The 20,431-nt window shown below is 41.2% G+C and overlaps 2 protein-coding genes across 2 annotated transcripts; both read right to left on the bottom strand.

Annotated features, from left to right (window-relative positions):
• Positions 1-3,229: 3,229 nt before the first annotated feature.
• On the bottom strand, positions 3,230-6,370 carry LOC130221657 (vascular cell adhesion protein 1-like). The gene is made up of 4 exons (XM_056454217.1): positions 6,243-6,370; positions 4,186-4,449; positions 3,766-4,089; positions 3,230-3,578 (listed from the first exon to the last, which is right to left on the bottom strand). The coding sequence occupies exons 1-4, from the start codon at positions 6,304-6,306 to the stop codon at positions 3,319-3,321; spliced, it is 912 nt and encodes a 303-aa protein (XP_056310192.1). The 5' UTR covers positions 6,307-6,370; the 3' UTR covers positions 3,230-3,318.
• A 7,569-nt stretch (positions 6,371-13,939) lies between these two features.
• LOC130221655 (vascular cell adhesion protein 1-like) lies at positions 13,940-18,547 on the bottom strand. Its single transcript, XM_056454215.1, has 6 exons — positions 18,429-18,547; positions 17,798-18,061; positions 17,359-17,682; positions 14,897-15,154; positions 14,472-14,795; positions 13,940-14,230 (listed from the first exon to the last, which is right to left on the bottom strand). The coding sequence occupies exons 1-6, from the start codon at positions 18,490-18,492 to the stop codon at positions 14,004-14,006; spliced, it is 1,461 nt and encodes a 486-aa protein (XP_056310190.1). The 5' UTR covers positions 18,493-18,547; the 3' UTR covers positions 13,940-14,003.
• Positions 18,548-20,431: the final 1,884 nt, after the last annotated feature.

A 20,431-nucleotide genomic window follows, 5' to 3' on the forward strand; every position in this document is an offset into this window, starting at 1 on the left:
TTCCTCAAATGGATTGAGTTACCTTAACTTATTGGGTTTTACAGTGTACAAAAAGCTGAATTAAGGAATTGTATTGTTTTTAATAAACAAAATATGCCTATAGCTTAAAGAAAAATTACCACAAACCTTTTGGACAATTAGAGAATTCACATCAGACCAGAAAGATATACAATATATAACCATCATTTTTGTCAAGTGGCAGTATTCATCAAAAATGAAAATGAAAGCGCATTACAGCACAAACTGCCATATTTTAACGTCATATTTTATTTTATACCAAAATCTCTTCATATGGTAACATGAATGTGTTTTGTGGCTTCCAGCACTGCAGTTCAGCATATTCTGGGTTCATCTGCTTTCCTATGAATTAGTGGGCCTAGACTATATTTTATTAATAAACTGATTTTATATCACTGTTTTATCATTAAAACAAAATATAAATTTGTCTTTGCACTGCTTTTGTATGGGGGGAAACTTGCAATTTAGCATAGCCTATTTGATACTCTGAGCTATATTGTGCTTGTCTGTAAATTCCAGGTCTTTATTAATAAGGTGTACTGAATTTGGATATCCAATGGTCACGTGCCCACTCTTATACAGTCCACAGTTTAAATGCAAGAAAAGGGAAACAGATAAAATGACAGATTTATTTATTCATTTACAAATTCTAGGTCACAATTTAGCAAATGTAAAATATTAAAATATATAAAATGAAAATGACATTAATCTTTTATTAAGTAACTTGTAAAGTGTAACATGGAGTCATAGAGTGCTCAGCTGTGGTAACTGCAGGATAAAACAGAATAATCCAGAAACTTGTCAATGGTGTTCATCCACAGAAACACTTACAAGATCTGAATTGAGAGAAGTTGGGTTTGCTGTTCTGTTGTTCAAAACAAAACTTCTTGCATTCACAAACATCTTGTGCGATGCTCACTTTCACAAATACAAAAGAAATTTAATAGCTGTACTGTAAAACAAATACATAATGCTGAATAACTTCTGAATGGGTTTTTACAGGGTGAGAAACAAACCTGATACATTCAAAGCTATTGACATCATAAATAGCATCATATAATATGGTAATTTAGATCGTATTCATCTGCTTTTTTTTGTAAATAATGTTTATCTTATGAAAGTAATTGCAAAGATCAGCAACTTTTATGTAGGCTGGCAGAATAAAAAACTATTTAGGAAATGCATTAAATAGCAAACTGTATTTGTAGTTGAATGACTGTCCACATTCTTTAGTGAGTCTAAAGCCAGCCACACACCGAGAAGCACAGTGCTGCACCACTTCTTTGACGTTTGGCTTTGTGACACAGCAGGAATTTAAACAGCGTCCTGAAGAAGGTCACACATTACACTTTAAAAAATATCTGTTCATTAACAGTTTCTGGATTTTGTCATTCACATTTTTTGTTTTGCTTATTAACAGTTGTTAATTGCTGGATCTTGATATCTGCTCTGTCAACTTTTGATGATAAAATTTCAATAGTAGTTTGAAATAATATAATGTGTAATAAATAATATATTGAGGAATAAGTCTGTAAAATAAGAAAAAATGTATTGGCAGTTTATCACAGGTTTTTTTTTTTTTTTTTGCGTAATATACAACACCAACTCGACCAATAAATCACTTTAAACTATTCAAAATGTTAATAAAAGTGACTTTTTAAAAAACTTTTCTAGGTTAAAAGTTGTCAGAAAAAAGATCAAGGTCCCATAATGCCATTCAAAAGCATAAATAAAGAGAGGGGGGGGGGGGGGGGGGGGGGGGGTGTAAAATCAAGAAATCTCAAAATATGTAACATTTTTAACAGTCTATAGACAAGAAGTGTGCAGGAGCCCCAAATTTAAAATGATTAAGTTGCAAATAAAGCGAATTCTGCAGCAAATTAGTACATGTGCCTGTCAACGCTTATTATTTTTCTATTGCTAGCTTGCGCAGGCCTGCACCATCATGCTCTAAATTGTTTTGAGAATCAGAATTTCTAAAGTAAGAATCGCCATATACATCGATGAGTATTTTTTTTTTCTCCAATTTCTAGTGCTAATAACCTCTACAAGTACAGTTTATTTAAATTGACTTAAACGCTGAAAGATGTGTTTTACCTTTTTTAAAAAGGATGACCAAAGTTTGCATCAGTAACAGAAAAAGCAAAACAAAATCAATAAGAAGCATCTGTGATCTGCGTTTAAAATTTGAACCCAAATCTATCTGGCAAAACACAATGAGCCAACAATTATGAAAGAGCCAGTTTATGTCTTTATTATTACTGTCATTAATACTAAAGCTGAGTGAAAATACAGCACAAGTACAGTTTGTTTACTAAAAAGCCAATAAAACTAACATCGCTGCTTGAACCTTTTAGCTGATGTTCAGACAAAAATATGCTTTGAAGATTAAAACCGACCCATAAGAGGACTCATCAAAGTTCATTCTGGATGATCTGACTGTGAGGTTCAGCAGATGAATCAAACTCAGAGAATCATAATCATAAGAGGAGATGTTGCTCTGACAGAGTTTCTTCATGGGGCTTGTGCTGGCTGCGCTGAGAGTTCTTCAGGTGTTTTGGGCATCTTAAAGTTGTAATCAGTTTTTTGCATAGCAGGTGATGTAGATGAGGATGAAGATCAGTGAGATGACCAATACACCAAAAACAATGCTTAATATCAGCATTGTTATATTCTCTGTGTCAAAAGATAAGATATATAACAAATATACAGTATGAGTAAATCAGCATTTAATGAGAAGGAATCAAAGCATTTAAAGCAGCCGGTCTAAATACTGTAGACAACAAAAATCTAAGACACCAACACTGTAAAAAAAAGGTTCCACACAATTCCTTTATGATGTCCCAACACAAATCGATTAGGTAAACTTAATTGTTTCATTACAAATTTAGGAGGTTTTTTTGTCCTAAAAAAATTCAGGAATTGTGTTGATTCAGCTCATTTTAAATAAGTAGTTTGTACAAGCAGAAAAAAAATCCATTTTGAGTGAATGCTGACACAATCCACAATTCAGAACACTTAAAAAGCGTCTGTATTATTACACATCCTCTGATGACTAGACTACAAGCAGACCAACAAACCAAGAGCTCAAAGGAAAAGTACAGAGAAATTAACAAGGGAAGCTGTGACTCTGACAGATGTGTTTCACTTATTTTAAAATGGATGACCAGAATTTCACAAACATCTGTGATCCAACAAATAAAACAAAGTTTATAAAAGTCCTTATACTGTCTAAATACTAAATAATGGCATTAATTCTGATGCAGAAAGTAATTATTGATGCACACTGAAGGTCAGATGTTATAATAATGCATAGTTACCTTCAAAGAACACTTTCACTGATCTGCTGGAGCTGCCAGCAGCATTGGTTGCAGTGCAGGTCAGATTCTCAGCTGTGGACTCTGTTATAGTAAATGTTTCACCATTAAATGTGTTTGTGCCATCACTCCATCTGATTGTTGGTTTTGGCTTCCCTTCAGCTTCACAAACAACCACCTCTGAATAGCCTCGTACCACAGACACTGTGGAGGGCAGTTTGTCCTCTTTGATGGTTGGTTTAACTACAGGAAGAAGCACTTTTGCTTTATTTATATATTTATTCATATATTTTACATGAAAGTGACATTCTGTACCTGATTCCTGTAACCTGACAGACTTTGATATATTGTGTTAAACCACTTAAAGTCTGCTTGCATTGGACTTAACAAATGTTCTTAAAAATAAAGGACAGAAGGTGACAGAACTCACAATATACAGTAATGCTGAGAGATTCTGATGTGTTTGTAGGAGGAGGTTGAGGTCCATCTTCTCCCAGGTTCAGCTCTGCTTCACACCTGTATTGAGCTCCATCATCAGCTCTGTTAGGACGTATCGCAAGTTTAGATGTTTTATTGACTGGACTCTTGGTGGTGTCAGTGAAGTTGGTTTGATCCACCAGAGTTTCTCCTTTGTACCAGTTGACAGTGAGATTCTGAGCAGGAGCCACATTGTGAACGTCACACTGGAGCTCATACTGGTTTCCCTCCGTCATTGCTTGATTCACAGTGCTGATGGAAACACTGTCTGGAGTCTCTGTGGAGGAAGATTCACACAATCTGATACCTGCAGTCATTTATTAGATATTTTTGAGAATGAAAAGTCATCATTAATAATAACAGAGAAACTCACTGTAAACTGTGACTGGGAGATCTACTTTACACTGCTGTTCGTCATAGGCTATGTAGCAGAATGGTGGCTGCATCTCCCAGTATGTCAGCTTTGACACTCTCAATATGATCAGACTGTCTCTGGACAGGGGCACTGCTCCCACAGTGGATTCCCATCCCATCCCATGATGTGTGACAGAAGTGCTGCAGTTTACTGAAACAGAATCGCCGTACTTCACAACAACACTCTGTGGGCTGATCTGAAGAGGACATTCAGCAAGTGTACCTGGTAAACACAATGAGAAAAAGTGTGATTCAGCACACAACAGCAGAATCAGGCATGTGCACAGGTAGAGGTCACCTGTACAGAGCACATGCCATTTTTCTCAGAAGTACCCTTTTTTAATGAATATTTGCTCATTAATAAATGAATACTATTGGTCACCCTTTATGTCTGCTTGTTTATTTTACAAACATATTTATATATATTATAATAGAGCAACTTCTTCAGCTGTATTTAAAATCACCCCCTATACTCTCAATCAGTGCACTATTTGAAGGAGCAGCCATTTTTATGGTGTCGAAACCATAGTGCACATTTTGAAGTCCACTCAATCAATCCAACAATGCTAAGTAATAATTAAGTGTTCAACCCATATACACTCAACAGCTAGACACTCCCCATAATGCAGTTCACCGTGAGAGTTCACATGCTGAATGAATTTCCACAATTGACCATAAGATGGAATCTAAAGCACAAAACTACCGGTGTGTGGATAAAAAAATAAATTATTAATTAAAGTAACGTTTGTAATTATGACAGAAGTCAAAAGTATTTGTTTCATTACCAATAAATGAAATGATGTTAAATAACTATCACAGGGTCTGACCAAGAAGATAAAAATCTAATCTCTCTAAGGGATTATTAACCAGCAAAGCACAAACAAAATGGCATCCCTTCCGGTCATTCACTCACTCATTTCATTCACTTCTTTAAGTGGACTATAGAAGGGAATAGTGAAAGAAGGGGTTGATTTCGGACACAGCCTTCATCTTCTTCTTCTGTGATATATTTTGACAACTTTGAAAACTGTGTGCATTACCGCCATCTGCTGGACTGAGGTGTGATCTTTATGCTTTTATGCTAGTTGTGCTACATTCAGAACCTCTATAACTACATTGACTGTATTGAATGTATTCCACAGAGCAAATTCAGTGGTCCTCGTCAGCTAGTAAGGGGCAGATTTAACCATTAAGCAAAGGTAGGGGGGTATTACCTTGGTACCTGAGTTTCCCCCACCAACCTACCACAAGAAAATCTTGTACCTTTCTTAATTTTATTACAAATATTAAAATTTTGCTTAAAAATGCATCAGAATACTGACATTATTTTTAGCATTAGACAGGAAGGGCGGGCACCCCCGAACACCACCACCATTGGACTATTCCAATAACTGCTGAACTGATTGACAGGTAGCATACATGTACAACATAAACTGTATTAAACAGAGCTGAAAAGAAGGGAAGATACCCAATGTGCTGAATGTAAGAAATGGATGGAAAGCAAAACTACCAAAGGTAACAAATGTTTTGTTCGCCATAATGAAATAGTATAGCATAAAACATAAAAGTAGCTCATATAGGCTATCCAGCTGGTTTTGACAACATTGTCTTGCTTCCCTTGAAGTTACTGATAAAAATACTCTGCTGTTTTTATTCCAGAATAGCTGCTAAATTCATTGTCAGAAAAGATAAATGCCTCTTGCTAGATTTACTGTTGTAGTAGAATGGTGTGGACACCAGTGCAACAACAACAAGAATAACAAAACTAAAAGCTGACAGATTTTCATGACCTGTACAGACTGTTGGATGTTATGCCTCAGAGAATAATCAACACAGTTCACAGTACAGGGATAATGAAAACTCAACTAAAAGGAAATTAAGCTCTCCAATTTAACACTCCAAATTAAAATTATAACAAATTATAATTATTTACTCTACAATAAAGCTTAAAACATGTTTAGACTCACTCCTTAAAATCCATCTGAACCAAAAAGGGTTTAAATTAAGCAGACAAACCTGAGAGACCCAGAAGCTGTGAAACTGCAAAGAGAGAAACAAGTCCAAAGAAATGCTGAAACATGTTGTATCTGATCAGGAAAGCTGAACTATGCTGTAAATCAACTTTATCACGGTATCTTTGACTCTAAGGTCTATCACTGCTGTTTGTTGAAGCTTGAGCGAGTTGAAATGAGAAGCGTTTTTGAGGTGAAATTGTTGACTGCAAAATAGAGAAATGAAACCAAACCCATTTCTATAAATATATACTGAATCCTCGTAATGACTGAAAGTTATACCCTAATCAAATCAACAGGTCACCAGCGTAGTGGCACATGAAAAAGACGTCAGATTTGGAAAAAAAAGACTTTTTCATGGAACTGCAGATTTAAATAAATCACAAAGAAAAAAAGCTCACTCATTTTAAGGAAATCATTATTTCTGATACTCTTAGTAATTTAAACTGAGCCTCAGCCTCATATCCTCTATGGATCACCATCCTTCAGCGTCAGTGTGCCTTAATCGTCATCCCTCTGGATCCACCTTGGTCAGATGACACTCTGCTATTTCCAAGGCCTTCCAGACCTCTGGATGTGCCTCAGGTTTCCACGGCTATTGCTCCACCATTGTCTTTGCTCACTTCTGCTCCACCACAGTCCTCCAACCCCAAAGCTCTGCCTAGATCATTCTTTCATCTGATTTCCCAGTGACAAATCTTCCATGGGCACTCCTTCATGACTTTACATATTAAACCATATTTTTTGTTGTTTTATTTAATGCTGCAAATAAAAAAAGATTATCTTTGTTTTGTTATAGAAATTTGCCACAACCATATTACTCTGCTGTATTAGGTTGCCCACTAAAGATAAACAGGGTTGTGGCTCGCCATTAGGCCACCTGGGAAAACTAGGTTCCTGTTGATAGTTAGTGAGGCGTGAGTGTGTTTACCCAGTGATCTGTGCAGGTTGTAGAATCTGAAATTTTTGATAACCTGTGTGTGCTTTAAATCAAATCAGTTAATTATTATAGAATGTTTTGTTTTTGTTTTTTATTATTTGTTTTGCACTGGTAGTTTCATCATTCATTCATTTTCTTTTCGGCTTAGTCCCTTTATTAATCTGGGCTTGCCACAGCGGAATGAACCGGCAACTTATCCAGCATATGTTTTACGCAGCGGATGCCCTTCCAGCTGCAACCCATCACAGGGAAACACCCATATTTTCTCATTCACACACATGCACTACGGACAATTTAACCTACCCAATGCATGTCTATGGACTTGTAGGGGAAACCGGAGCACCCGGAGGAAACCCACGCAAACACAGGTAGAACATGCAAACTCTACACATAAGTATCAACTGACCCAGCCAAGGCTCGAACCAGCGACCTTCTTGCTGTGAGGCAAGAGCGCTACCCACTGCATCGCCCCAGCAGGAGAGATATTAAAGAAATTGTCGTTTTAACATTATGTTTAGTTTCCTTCCAAAACTGACTATATTCACAATATGATAATAGATGAAAGAGTCTAATTCACTAATTAACTGTTAATAATAGTGTTCTACAGGCTCCTTGGGCTATATAAGCCAAGCCATAGGCCTAGACTATATTTTAATAATAACTGTAAACAGAGTTAATTTTTTGAAGTCAGTGTCATCATCCATTACTTTATATTAAATAGTTTTTCTTTTTTACAATGCTTTTTTATGTGGAGTAAATGTGTAATTTCAACGTTCATATTCTGGGCTATATTCTGCTTGTCTGTAAATAGCAGGCCCATAATGTGTACTGAATTTGCTAATCCACTGGCCAAATTCCCACTCTTTTATACAGCACACAGTTTAAAATACAAGAAAAACGGATTTAACTTATTAATTTACAATTTCTGATGTCAATTTAGCAAATGTAAAATTGAAAAAAAGAAAGAGAAAATGAAATAATCACTTTATTCAGTACATGGGAAAAAAGTCTAATAAAATTTGGTTTCATTTATCTATTTTATTTTTACATTTCCACCATTTGGTCTGAAATGATTATTGTAAAGTGTTACATGGACCAACACAGAGTTCAGCTGTGGTAACTAGAGGATACAACAGAATAATCCATAAACTGGTCAATGGTGTTCATCCACAGAAACATTTACAAGATCTGAATTGAGAGAAGTTGATTTTGCTGTTCTGTTGTTCGAAACAAAACTTCTTACATTCCTGAACACTTCTTGTGCGATGCTCACTTTCACAAAAACAAAAGAAATTCAAAAGCTGTGCAACAAATACATAGTGTGGTTTATTTATAAACTAATATCGAGAGGATCAGGTGCTTATGATCAACACGGCTGGCTCCTCATTAGCTCCGTAATCTGACCCATTAGATGATTACGGAAGTGTGGAGAGGTAAGCATGATCGAACACCCAATGAGGGGGGAGAGCAGGCTTGGAGCCCGGCGGCTAATCAGCAGGCCAATCAGAAATAATAAATAACACCTGTTTATTCTAGTGATTGGGCCGGAGAGACAACCTTCTTAAGGAGAACAGAAGGAGCAGCCGGGAGAAGAGGGAGAGAGCACACACACAATACGGGCGTTGTGCACTCATTTAAAAAAAGAAATAAAACTTTGTTGCTTACCTGAATCGCCGACCCTGTCTTCTTCTTCCCTACATAACGAACCTTGCTACAGTGGTGCCGAAACCCGGGAAGAAGAAGAAACTTTGCTGCCAGAATGGTTACTCCGTCTTCCAGTTCATGTGCGGAAGTCATCCAGGCGCTCGCGGCCCTCCACCAACAACAACATCGTGCGCTGGGGGACCTGAGAGGAAATCTGGAACAACGCTTCCAAGTCCTCGTAGAGGCCCAGCGGGAGGACCGCGAGCTAATCCGGAGTCTGCTGGCCCAGGAGATCCGGCCCGCTCCGACATCTGCCGCCCACCCTCCCATCTCGCTACAGAAGATGGCCCCGGAGGACGACCCGGAAGTATTCCTGAACCTCTTCGAGAGGTTGGCGGAGGCGTGTGGCTGGCCGCGGGCCGAGTGGCCGGTAAGAGTTATCCCCCTGCTGTCAGGCGAAGCTCAAATTGCCGTGCAGCAGCTACCGGCCCAGAATCTCCTGGAGTACGCTCACCTGAAGCGAGCCGTTCTCCAGCGGGCCGGCCGCAATCCGGAAGAGCAGCGTCAGCTCTTCCGCTCCATGGAGCTGACTGCCAGCGGCCGGCCCTTCGTGTTCGCTCAGCAGCTCCGTGACGCCTGCCGCAGATGGCTGGTAAAGGATGGCCGGACCACCGACCAGCTGGTGGATGCCGTGGTGCTGGAGCAATTCATCACCCGCCTCCCCTCCCGAACATCGGAGTGGGTCCAGTGCCACCGGCCAGAGGATCTGGAGACGGCCATCCGGCTGGCGGAGGATCACCTGGTGGCGAGGTCCAGGGTCGGCGAAATAACCTCTCTCTCTTCTCCCCCTCTCTCTCTCTCTCCTCCTGTTCCCAGGCCCAGACTGCGGGGACCGCCCACACCAGCACCCAGACGGCGGTGCACACAGGCGGATCTGCCAAATGTCCCAAGAGGGGCGGGGCCATATCCGTTCGACAGGGTGGAGCCACGACCCCTGGCGGTTCCCCAGACAGCGCCAGGTCTCTCTCCGGTTCAATCGATTGGTCTTGCTGGCCCTGGGGGTATAGTGAGAAGGGCTGGGCCGATGCATTGGCGCCGCGGGGGCGAGAATAGCGCACCAAAAGCCTGCTCCACGAAGGAGGTGAGTGCGCTGATTCGGGTCCCCGCCACGCCAATCGTCGCCCCCGGTCGCGACGGGCTATACCGGATACCAGTGAGTATAAAAGGGGGTACATATCAAGCTTTGGTGGATTCGGGGTGCAACCAAACCTCCATCCACCAAAGCCTGCTTCAAGACCCGGCATTGGATACGAGCCGCACAGTAAGGGTAAGGTGTGTGCACGGGGATGTAATTCACTACCCGCTAACGGCAATAGACATTCAATTCCGGGGTAAAAAGCATAGCGTTGAGGTAGCAGTTAACCCGCACCTCAAACACCCGCTAATTCTGGGAACCAATTGGCCTGGATTTAATAGATTATTAGGGGTCTTATGTGTGGGTGTGTCTTGGAAGACGAAATCGCCGGGTAGGGGGTGTGTCGCTCAGCTGGGGGAATCCCAAGCGGTGACGTCACGCGCTGTCTCAGGGGAAGGGCTGGGAATTTCCCGGTGTAAAGACTTTCCCCTGGAGCAGTCTCGTGACGACACGCTAAGACATACTCGAAAGAGTGCAGGTGATAGATGGGGAAAACCTCCAGCCTGACCGGCCCCTCTCCTATCCATATTTTGCGATCATTAATGACAGGGTGTATCGAGTGACCCAAGACGCTCAGACAAAAGAAGATACTACCCAATTATTAGTACCAAAGAGCCGCCGGGAAACGCTTTTCCAGGCGGCTCATGCTAATCCTATGGCTGGACATTTAGGTCAGGCGGCCACATTAAATCGCCTCATGACCCGATTCTTTTGGCCGGGCATTCACGGGGATGTTAGCAGATGGTGCGCTGCGTGCCGTGAATGTCAGCTGGTAAATCCACCGGCCACCCCAAAAGCGCCTTTGCGCCCGTTACGAATTATGGAGATGCCCTTCGAGAGAACTGGTATGGATCTCATCGGGCCATTAGAGCGATCCGCACGCGGGCACCGGTTTGCACTAGTCCTAGTGGATTATGCAACCCGCTACCCGGAAGCAGTAGCGCTCCGTAACATCTCAGCAAAGAGTGTTGCGGAAGCTCTGTTTCGTATAATCTCCCGAGTTGGAATCCCCAAGGAGATTCTCACTGATCAAGGCACCGCGTTCATGTCACGCACCATGCGCGAACTTTATGGATTATTGGGCATTAAATCCATTCGCACCAGCGTCTATCACCCACAAACAGACGGGCTGGTGGAAAGGTTTAATCGCACGCTTAAATCAATGATCCGTAAATTCGTTCACGAGGACGCGAAAAATTGGGATAAGTGGTTAGAGCCCTTGTTATTTGCTGTGCGGGAGGTTCCCCAAGCCTCCACGGGGTTTTCCCCCTTCGAGCTTCTCTATGGCAGACAGCCCAGAGGGGTTTTGGATGTCATTAGAGAGGCTTGGGAGGACGAGCCTTCTAAGAGTAAAAATGAAATTCAGTATATTCTGGACCTTAGAGCAAAACTCCACACACTGGGGCGGCTCTCTACGGAGAATTTGCTTAAGGCTCAGGATGACCAACGCCGGCGATATGACAAGGGCACTAAACTACGTAAATTTGCACAGGGAGATAAAGTCCTTGTACTATTACCCACTTCTAGCTCTAAATTACTCGCCAAGTGGCAAGGGCCGTTTGTGGTCACACGACGAGTCGGTGATCTCGATTACGAGGTGGTTCGTTCGGACAGGGCTGATTCACGTCAGATTTATCACATTAATCTGCTGAAGCAGTGGAGGGAGCCGGAGGAAGTGGCGCTGGCTACGCTTGTTACTAACGAGGATGACCTGGGGCCAGAGAGCCCCGGCCGGGAACGGCCGGGCGCTCTGGTCACCGGAGGGGATCATCTCTCAGCGAGCCAGCTCCTCGATATCCGGCACCTCCAACGTGAATTCTCTGATGTGTTCTCACCCCTGCCCGGTCGTACTAACCTGATTCAGCACCATATCGAGACCGAACCGGGCGTGGTCGTTAGGACCCGGCCGTATCGCCTACCTGAACACAAGAAAAAAGTGATTCAGGAAGAATTGAGTAATATGTTGAAAATGGGAGTAGTAGAAGAGTCCCACAGCGACTGGGCCAGCCCGATTGTCTTGGTACCCAAGACTGACGGCTCGGTCCGGTTCTGTGTGGATTATCGCAAGGTAAATGCGGTGTCGAAATTCGACGCCTATCCAATGCCGCGTATTGACGAGTTGCTCGACCGGTTAGGTGCTGCTCGATTTTACTCGACGTTGGATTTAACGAAGGGCTATTGGCAGATCCCCTTGACTCCAATATCCCGCGAAAAAACGGCTTTCACAACGCCGTTTGGATTACACCAATTCGTGACACTTCCGTTCGGGCTGTTCGGGGCACCGGCAACGTTTCAGCGTCTGATGGATAAAATACTCGGCAGGCCTGAGGCGGGCGGTGGGGGTATGTGGAGAGGTAAGCATGATCGAACACCCAATGAGGGGGGAGAGCAGGCTTGGAGCCCGGCGGCTAATCAGCAGGCCAATCAGAAATAATAAATAACACCTGTTTAATCTAGTGATTGGGCCGGAGAGACAACCTTCTTAAGGAGAACAGAAGGAGCAGCCGGGAGAAGAGGGAGAGAGCACACACACAATACGGGCGTTGTGCACTCATTTAAAAAAAGAAATAAAACTTTGTTGCTTACCTGAATCGCCGACCCTGTCTTCTTCTTCCCTACATAACGAACCTTGCTACAGGAAGCATTATAAATAACCAGAGTTTTTCACTCTAGTTATCTTCGTCTTGAAGCTCCCCCCTCCTTCCACCCCTACTTCCTCCCCCTTTTTCCGATAGGGCGACACGGTGGCCCAGTGGCTAGCACTGTTGCCTCACAGCAAGAACACCGCTGGTCCAACCTCCTATCGTGCTGGTTGGTGTTTCTGTGCGGAGTTTACATGTTCTCCCCATGTTCGCATGGGTTTCCCTCGGATCCCCCGGTTTCCTCCCACAGTCCAAAAACATATACCATAGCCAATAGATTAAACCAAATTATCACCGAAAACAACCATAGTTTACACTTCTCACGCGGCGACAAGCAGGGGAGTTCTCGAGACTACCTGAGCTCGAACTCCCCTCTCACCCTTCTAACGGGAGGGAGCCCCGGGCTCGAGGATATTATGAGCTCAGGGCTCTCTACCAGGACAGCATGCCAAATACGCTTTATTGATTATCAGCTAAGTGTGAACTCTTAAAATGCTGAATAACTTGTGAATGGGTTTTTACAGGGTGAGAAACAAACCTAAGACACCAAACAGCTACATCAAAAATGGTATTTTAGTATTCATCTGATTTAGTGGAAATAATGTTTATCTTAAAAGGAATTGCAGCAGAAACAATTAGTAATTTGATAATGCATAAAGTAGTGGATTATATTTGTTACAGTTAAATGACATCAGCAATTAAACTAATAGTATGTTAATACACTGATAGATTATACATTATCTTATATCACGACACTAAAAATAATCTTTTTCAGTGATCTTCAGATGCTAACATTTAAAAGCAAGACATTATTTTGATGCAGCGGTTGCCTGATTGTGCATATCAGGCCTCACAGACTTCCTAATAGGTAAACCCTTATAAGTCCACAGATTTTAAATGATTTCCCAGCACGCTAGTCCAAGATTGGAGAAAATTTAATAAAATTCAGCGACTTATTCTCTCCTGTGAGACAAACGTGGATGGAACCAGCAGCTGGAGAAAGCAAGAGTCTGTGACAAAAAAATAAAGTGTTAATGACTGTACTATTGGAAACAACGCTGCTGAATCTGAGTGCGTCAGTGTTAAATAAACACCTAAAGTTGCACTCTTATAAAAAAAGATTCTAAATGTCTTGAAAAGATGTGAAAGGTTTTTTCATGGAACCATTAATATCAATAAAGAACTTTCATTACAACTGTACAGGGGAGTGACTGGTTTTACAGCCAGAAATCAAACATGACAAAGCCCAACAGTATATAATGTATAAAACATTACAAATGTGCAGTCAATTCTTTTATTATTGTATTGAGAGTAATACCATCTCACTTATAACACACATGCAGATCAGACGATAAACTCTTTGCTGTCTTCTCCCAGATAGTTTGTGGCAGTGCAGGTGTATTTTCCTGGATTGAGTATGGGGGACTGGATCACTGAGGAGCTGATCTTCTCTGTCAGATGCTCTGAGTGCCATGTGTACACAGCAGCCGGGTTTGCCTTCACTGTACAGTTTAGAGACACATCATTGCTCTGACTGATGATCTCTGTTGAACTGGAGTGTTTTGGTTTATCTGAGGAGGACAGAAGAACATTTCTCAGCACTACAGCAAAGACATGGTGAGCAGCTGCTATTAATACATCAGTGAAATTACTGTGTAACTGGTCATTTTTAATCTGATAATTGAGTTAATAGTGTACTAGGTGATCGAATCGTTGATTGTTAATGTGTAGAACTCTAACTATAAGAGTCAAACAGACCAAAGGATCTGTGGAACATAATGAACTTGCAAGTTTAGCATTAAAAAAGCTTACAGTGAACTTCAATGCTGAAAGGCTTTGATGTGACTGTAGGAGGAGGTTGAGGTCCTATTTCTCCCAGGTTCAGCTCTGCTTCACACCTGAACTGAGCTCCATCATCAGCTCTGTCTGGACGGATCGCAAGATTAGATGTTTTACTGACTGGACTCTTGGTGGTGTCAGTGAAGTTGGTTTGATCCACCAGAGTTTCTCCTTTGTACCAGTTGACAGTGAGACTCTGAGCAGGAGCCACATTGTGAACGTCACACTGGAGCTCATACTGGTTTCCCTCCGTCATTGCTTGATTCCCAGTGCTGATGGAAACACTGTCTGGAGTCTCTGTGGAGGAAGATTCACACACTCTGATACCTGCAGTCATCAACCTACATTTTCATTTCTGAGAATGAAAATACACAAATAATAATAAAAGAGAAACTCACTGTAAACAGTGACTGGGAGATCTACTGTACACTGTTGTCTGTCATAGTTTATGTAGCAGAATGGTGTATATATGTCCCAGTCTGTCAGCTCTGACACTCTCCATGTGATCAGACTAGCTGTGGACATGGGCACTGCTCCCACAGAGGATTCCCATCCCATCCCATTATGTGGCACAAATGCTTTGCAGTTAGCTGAAACACTACTGCCGTACTTCACAACAGCTCTCCGTGGGTTTAGATAAATAGGACAGTCACCATCTACAATAAAATGTGATTGAAAACCAAAGAAACTTAACATTAATGACAGTAGCAACAGTAGCAGATTGAGCTTTACTAGGAAAGATTTGGTCTGGGAAGGCCATTTGGGAGTACTAAATTAGCTCTGTTGTAATTAGGCACAAAAAGAATTTAAAATACATTGCATAAGATACACCAACATAGTATTTTGAAGATTCACAAGAGATAGCTGAATGCCTCCTGTTTATTGTTCCTGTTGTACTTTTTTCAGCCTTGATGAAATGTAGCACAATAAACACAATAAAGTGCAAGTGCCAAGTACAGGAAATAGGTCATGAAAGTAGTCAAGCAGTCAAGTGCAAAGACAGCAAGTCTGAGTATTTGGTCAAGGCATTTGTGTAGCAGCGCAAAAAGGTTATGCATGTAAACATAGTTTCCTGAACAGAACAAAATCCTGCGTCTCGGAGATGCAATGAGATACACTCTCTCTTATAAAATCCAGAAGCACAGGTGAAATCAATCCAATTTAATTGGTGAGACGTCACCATGTGTTCGTAGAAGTAAACAACTTTAGTCTAAAAGCACTTGGACAAGGCACACTAGGCATGAAAATGTATGGCAAAGAAACACAGCATTTCGTTCCCTTTAGGGAACTCTGGTTACATGCATAACCTGAAACCTTCCTTCTCCGGGAACTTGTGCTGCGTCTTTCTTAAGGAGAGACAATGGGAACACAATGCTGACCATGCCATATTTTGAATTGCTGGGTACGAGGTCTCTTATTTACAAAATGACACTAGATCCAGAAGTAGGATCCAGGTTCAATTGATAGAATCTTATAAAGGTGTGTGGAGTGAACCCTGCTGCATTACAAATTGACGGACCAGAATAAAAAGCTTTAGCTAAAAAGCTGCCATAGCCCTGATAGAGTGGGCCCTGACTATCTAAGTTACAAGTCGATCTAGGACCTCATAAGCCAGTCAAATAACCTCAACTATCCACCGGCTTAGAGTCTGCTTAGATGCAAGTGCCCCCAATCTAGGTAGGCCAAGCACAATGTACAGCTGCTCTGTTGAATGCCACTTTGATATACGATGAATGTACGTGTTTATGGCCCGCACTAGGCAAAGCAGATTTAGGCTCTTCTGATCTGGCATCGTAAATGTTATAGGGTTAAAGGCCTGAAAGTTTGTCACTTTTTGTAATCATTTAAAAAATTTTGTTTTTTCCAATTTACAACCTTCACACATCACCAATCCTGGTCTGAGCTGTCGACACAACAGATCTCGTCACAGTTGCTGCTGCTGATGTGTCCAATGATGAGAAAGGAGGCCAATTCTTGATGCACATATAAAGTTTCAGGAAAACCCCCTCTTTTGGTACAAATCTACCTCAGAATTGTTTCGGAAAATGTAACTTAAATGGCCATGGAGAGCTGTGAGCAGACGGTAGAGGAGTGATGGATCAAAGCAGATAGAGAAAGGAGAGCGAGAGAGCGAGCAACCATATTGTAAATTGAATCGGTCTATGCTGACTCTGATGTAACACATGAGGACATGTAGGTTTCTTATATTTAAAAATAGATTTTTATATATTTTTCATTAAAACACACAACGCATGCTTGCTTTACTGGGCACTGGTGCGTTTGAAAGTGCTGTCTTTGATAAAGGTGTCTATCAAACACTCCAGTGTCTATATAAGCACTCTTGTAAAATGGCAATCATTAGAGCCAATGATAGTCATATTTTTAGAGCAGCAAAGTTTAGAGCGCCTAAAGTTGCCAAAAAAACAGAAGTTAAGATTATCCCTTTTTCCCATATCATGACATACATCCAATTGAAAGGGTCTTAAAATGGGAAAAAATGTATTGGAGTGAATGATTTCATACTTTGGGAACTGATTTGATAGTTGGAAGATGGGCATTGCTAACAAAATGAAGGAAAACTGAAGAGCAGACAAAAGCAGAGTAGAAACGAGACACGGCCTAATAGATCCTCCTGAAAAGCAATCCATGTGACCAGAAATGAAAAAAAGGTTAGCATCTGGAAAGGTTACAGTATTTGATACAATATTATGAAGGCAAATAATTTTAACAAAATAATGAAGTGCACATATCATTTTATCATTTAGAACAAGCACTACTATATTCATACAAAACTAAGATGAGCAAATTGCATGGTGACATTAGTAAACCTAATAAGCCTGTTAACAAACTAGAATCTTACATTTTACAGTAATGCTGAAAGGCTCTGATGTGACTGTAGGATGAGGTTGAGGTCCTTCATCTCCCAAGTTCAGCTCTGCTTCACACCTGTATTGAGCTCCATCATCAGCTCTGTCTGGACGAACCGCAAGATTAGATGTTTTACTGACTGGACTCTTGGTGGTGTCAGTGAAGTTGGTTTGATCCACCAGAGTTTCTCCTTTGTACCAGTTGATAGTGAGATTCTGAGCAGGAGCCACATTGTGAACGTCACACTGGAGCTCATACTGGTTTCCCTCCGTCATTGCTTGATTCACAGTGCTGATGGAAACACTGTCTGGAGTCTCTGTGGAGGAGTGGAGGAAGATTCACACACTCTGATACCTGCAGTCATCAACCTACATTTATTAGAGATTTCTGAGAATAAAAAGTCATGAATAATAGAGAACAGAGGAACTCACTGTAAACAGTGACTGGGAGATCTACTGTACACTGTTGTCTGTCATAGTTTATGTAGCAGAATGGTGTATATATGTCCCAGTCTGTCAGCTCTGACACTCTCAATGTGATCAGACTGGCTATGGACAGGGACACTGCTCCCATAGTGGATTCCCATCCCATCCCCTGATGTGTGACAGAAGTGCTGCAGTTTACTGAAACAGAATCGCCGTACTTCACAACAACACTCTGTGGGCTGATCTGAAGAGGACATTCAGCAAGTGTACCTGCTAAACACAATGAGATAAATGTGATTCAAGACATAAGAGCTGAACAGAAGTTTACAAGCAGACATGCTTCTAGAGTTTTGTGAATTATAGAGGAAGGCTGATTAGTTATTTACCTAAAAGCTAACATTTTTTTTCTTTGCTGCTGAAGTTTTTCAATTGTCATAATCATTACATGCAGGACAATATTTGAAAGGAAAAATGGAAATTCAAATATGTCATCTTAAAAAAATGAAGCACTACAATTTAACACTCCAAGCTTTAAACATAACAAATTCCCATTAATATTATGATACATCTTAAAACATATTTAAACTCATTCTTTAAAATGCATCTAAAAAACACAGTAGTAGTTAAACACACAAACCTGAGAGACTCAGAAGCTGTGCAAGTGCAGAAAGAGAAAAAAGTCTGAAGAAATACTGAGACATATTGTGTATAATCAGGAAAACTGACGTGAACAATGTTGTAGATCAACTTTACCGCTGTATCTTTGACTGTAAGGTCAATGACTTCAGTTCATCAAAACTCTAGTGGGTGGAAATGAAAAGTGTTTTTGAGAAGTGTTAACCCATTTGTGCCCAAATTTTTCTAAATGGTTTCATGCATGCTTGTTAACAGTATCCCATATGAGCATGTTTTGCATTCATTCTCCCCAGGTTTTACATTTTTTTGTTGCTAGAAAATCATATTTGAATATGCGGCGACTATAATAGCCAGTGGGCAAATATGTTGTATGCACACTTCAATGTAAAATTTGAACAAGAGGAGAACATTTGACATTCTAACTCAAAACAACTGCTTTTCGACAGATCAATTCCTATTCATAAACAAATGTATTACTTAAAAGTAGAAGACTATTTGACGTAACCACCCCCAAAAGTATATTTTTTAGCATAATATATGATGAATGTGAAAACACAAAGAACTAATCCATTTGTCCTAAGGCCGGCTCACACTGTAAGATTTCAGCAACAATTTTGTCATCTGAGCCAAATTTGGGAAATCCTAAAAGATTCCTGAAATCCTAGGCTAAAATCGGTGATCTTTGATCATTGGTTTGACATGTTCACAGACAGCCGCTTAATTCCCATTGGGATCAGATTTTTTTCTCCGATGAAGTTCTGGCAGTGTCAGAAGATTTCAGACACTTTCCTGCAGTGTGACAACAACTGGGATGAGCGTCAATCCAAGAACCAATAGGAGCTCTGAATTTAATGGCGAAATCCATGTGAGTGACAATTCAAATGACCGCGGGGAAATGTCAAAACAGTTTTTTTCTTCATGGTTTTGTTATTGAGACACGCCGTGTGCAAAATTGCTGCTACAGATTGTTTACACTTGCTGTGAGGAATCATTTAAGTAAGCAGGATAGTGAAAGTTTCACGGGTGGATGATGTCAAACTCCTGGGCGTTTTTTTGGCGTGTCTTCTTTGTCGTTCAGTCTGAATTTATGACAGCAGAGATCTTACAGTGTGACATTGGAGTTATGTTCATTCAGTCTGACATGCTACAATCGTTAAGGATTATAAAAAAGATCACACAGCGTGAGTTGGCCTATAGTGTGATGAAACACACATTATCAGCACTTAAACTCTTTCAAGTGCAAAAAAACTAAACATTCTCTGAGACGTCAATTTTACTGTTGAGTTGAGTCAACTCAAAAAAGCTCTGCAGCATGTTGCCTTACAATTTTGAGTTGAACCAACTTTTTTTACAGTGCAATAAGTGAAGTTTATTTATAAGCTAATTTCGAGAGGATCAATTGCTTATGATTGTTTGTGGCTGGTCCCGCATTATTCAATAAATGATTGACCAATCAGATGATTCCTAAGCCACTATAAATACCCTAAGTTTCATATAATAGCCATCTTTGTTTTGAAGAATCCCCCCTTCCACCCCTACTCCTCCTTTCCTAGATCAGTGGCATGGTGGCCCAGTGGTTAGCACTGTTGCCTCACAGCAAGAACGTCACTGGTTCTAGTACTTACCAAGCCAGCCGACGTTTCTGTGTGGAGTCTACACGTTCTCCCATGCTCGCGTGTGTTTCCTCCGGGTCCCCCGGTTTCCTCCCACCGTCCAAAAGCATGCAACTTCAGTTAATTGACTAATCTAAATCGGCACCATAGACATGCTCCTACTAAGTAGTTATCTCTTAAGAACAATCACTATCTGTTCATTAGCTTCTACAGTAGGGGAGTTCTCGAGATCTACCTGAGCTCAAACTCCCCTCTCGCCTTGCAAACAAAAGGGAGCCCCGGGCTCGAGGATCTTATGAGCTCAGGGCTCTCTCCCAGAAAAGCATGCCAAACAAGCTTCATAATCAATCATCAGCTCAGTGTGAACTCTTGAACCTTGATTTATTATCTT

The sequence above is a fragment of the Danio aesculapii genome, chromosome 3 (assembly GCF_903798145.1).
Source record: "Danio aesculapii chromosome 3, fDanAes4.1, whole genome shotgun sequence".
In the NCBI taxonomy this organism is placed as follows: domain Eukaryota; kingdom Metazoa; phylum Chordata; class Actinopteri; order Cypriniformes; family Danionidae; genus Danio; species Danio aesculapii.

What these genes read in the sequence shown, in the direction of transcription:
- LOC130221657 (XM_056454217.1), bottom strand. Translation starts at nt 6,306, where the DNA reads ATGTTTCAGCATTTCTTTGGACTTGTTTCTCTCTTTGCAGTTTCACAG. An exon ending in ACAGCTTCTGGGTCTCTCAG is followed by an intron (nt 4,450 to 6,242) that starts GTTTGTCTGCTT and finishes TGTGTTTACCAG; the next exon opens with GTACACTTGCTGAATGTCCT. An exon ending in TCTCAGCATTACTGTATATT is followed by an intron (nt 3,579 to 3,765) that starts GTGAGTTCTGTC and finishes TTCTTCCTGTAG; the next exon opens with TTAAACCAACCATCAAAGAG.
- LOC130221655 (XM_056454215.1), bottom strand. Translation starts at nt 18,492, where the DNA reads ATGTCTCAGTATTTCTTCAGACTTTTTTCTCTTTCTGCACTTGCACAG. An exon ending in ACAGCTTCTGAGTCTCTCAG is followed by an intron (nt 18,062 to 18,428) that starts GTTTGTGTGTTT and finishes TGTGTTTAGCAG; the next exon opens with GTACACTTGCTGAATGTCCT. An exon ending in TCTCCCAGTCACTGTTTACA is followed by an intron (nt 17,683 to 17,797) that starts GTGAGTTCCTCT and finishes ACTCCTCCACAG; the next exon opens with AGACTCCAGACAGTGTTTCC.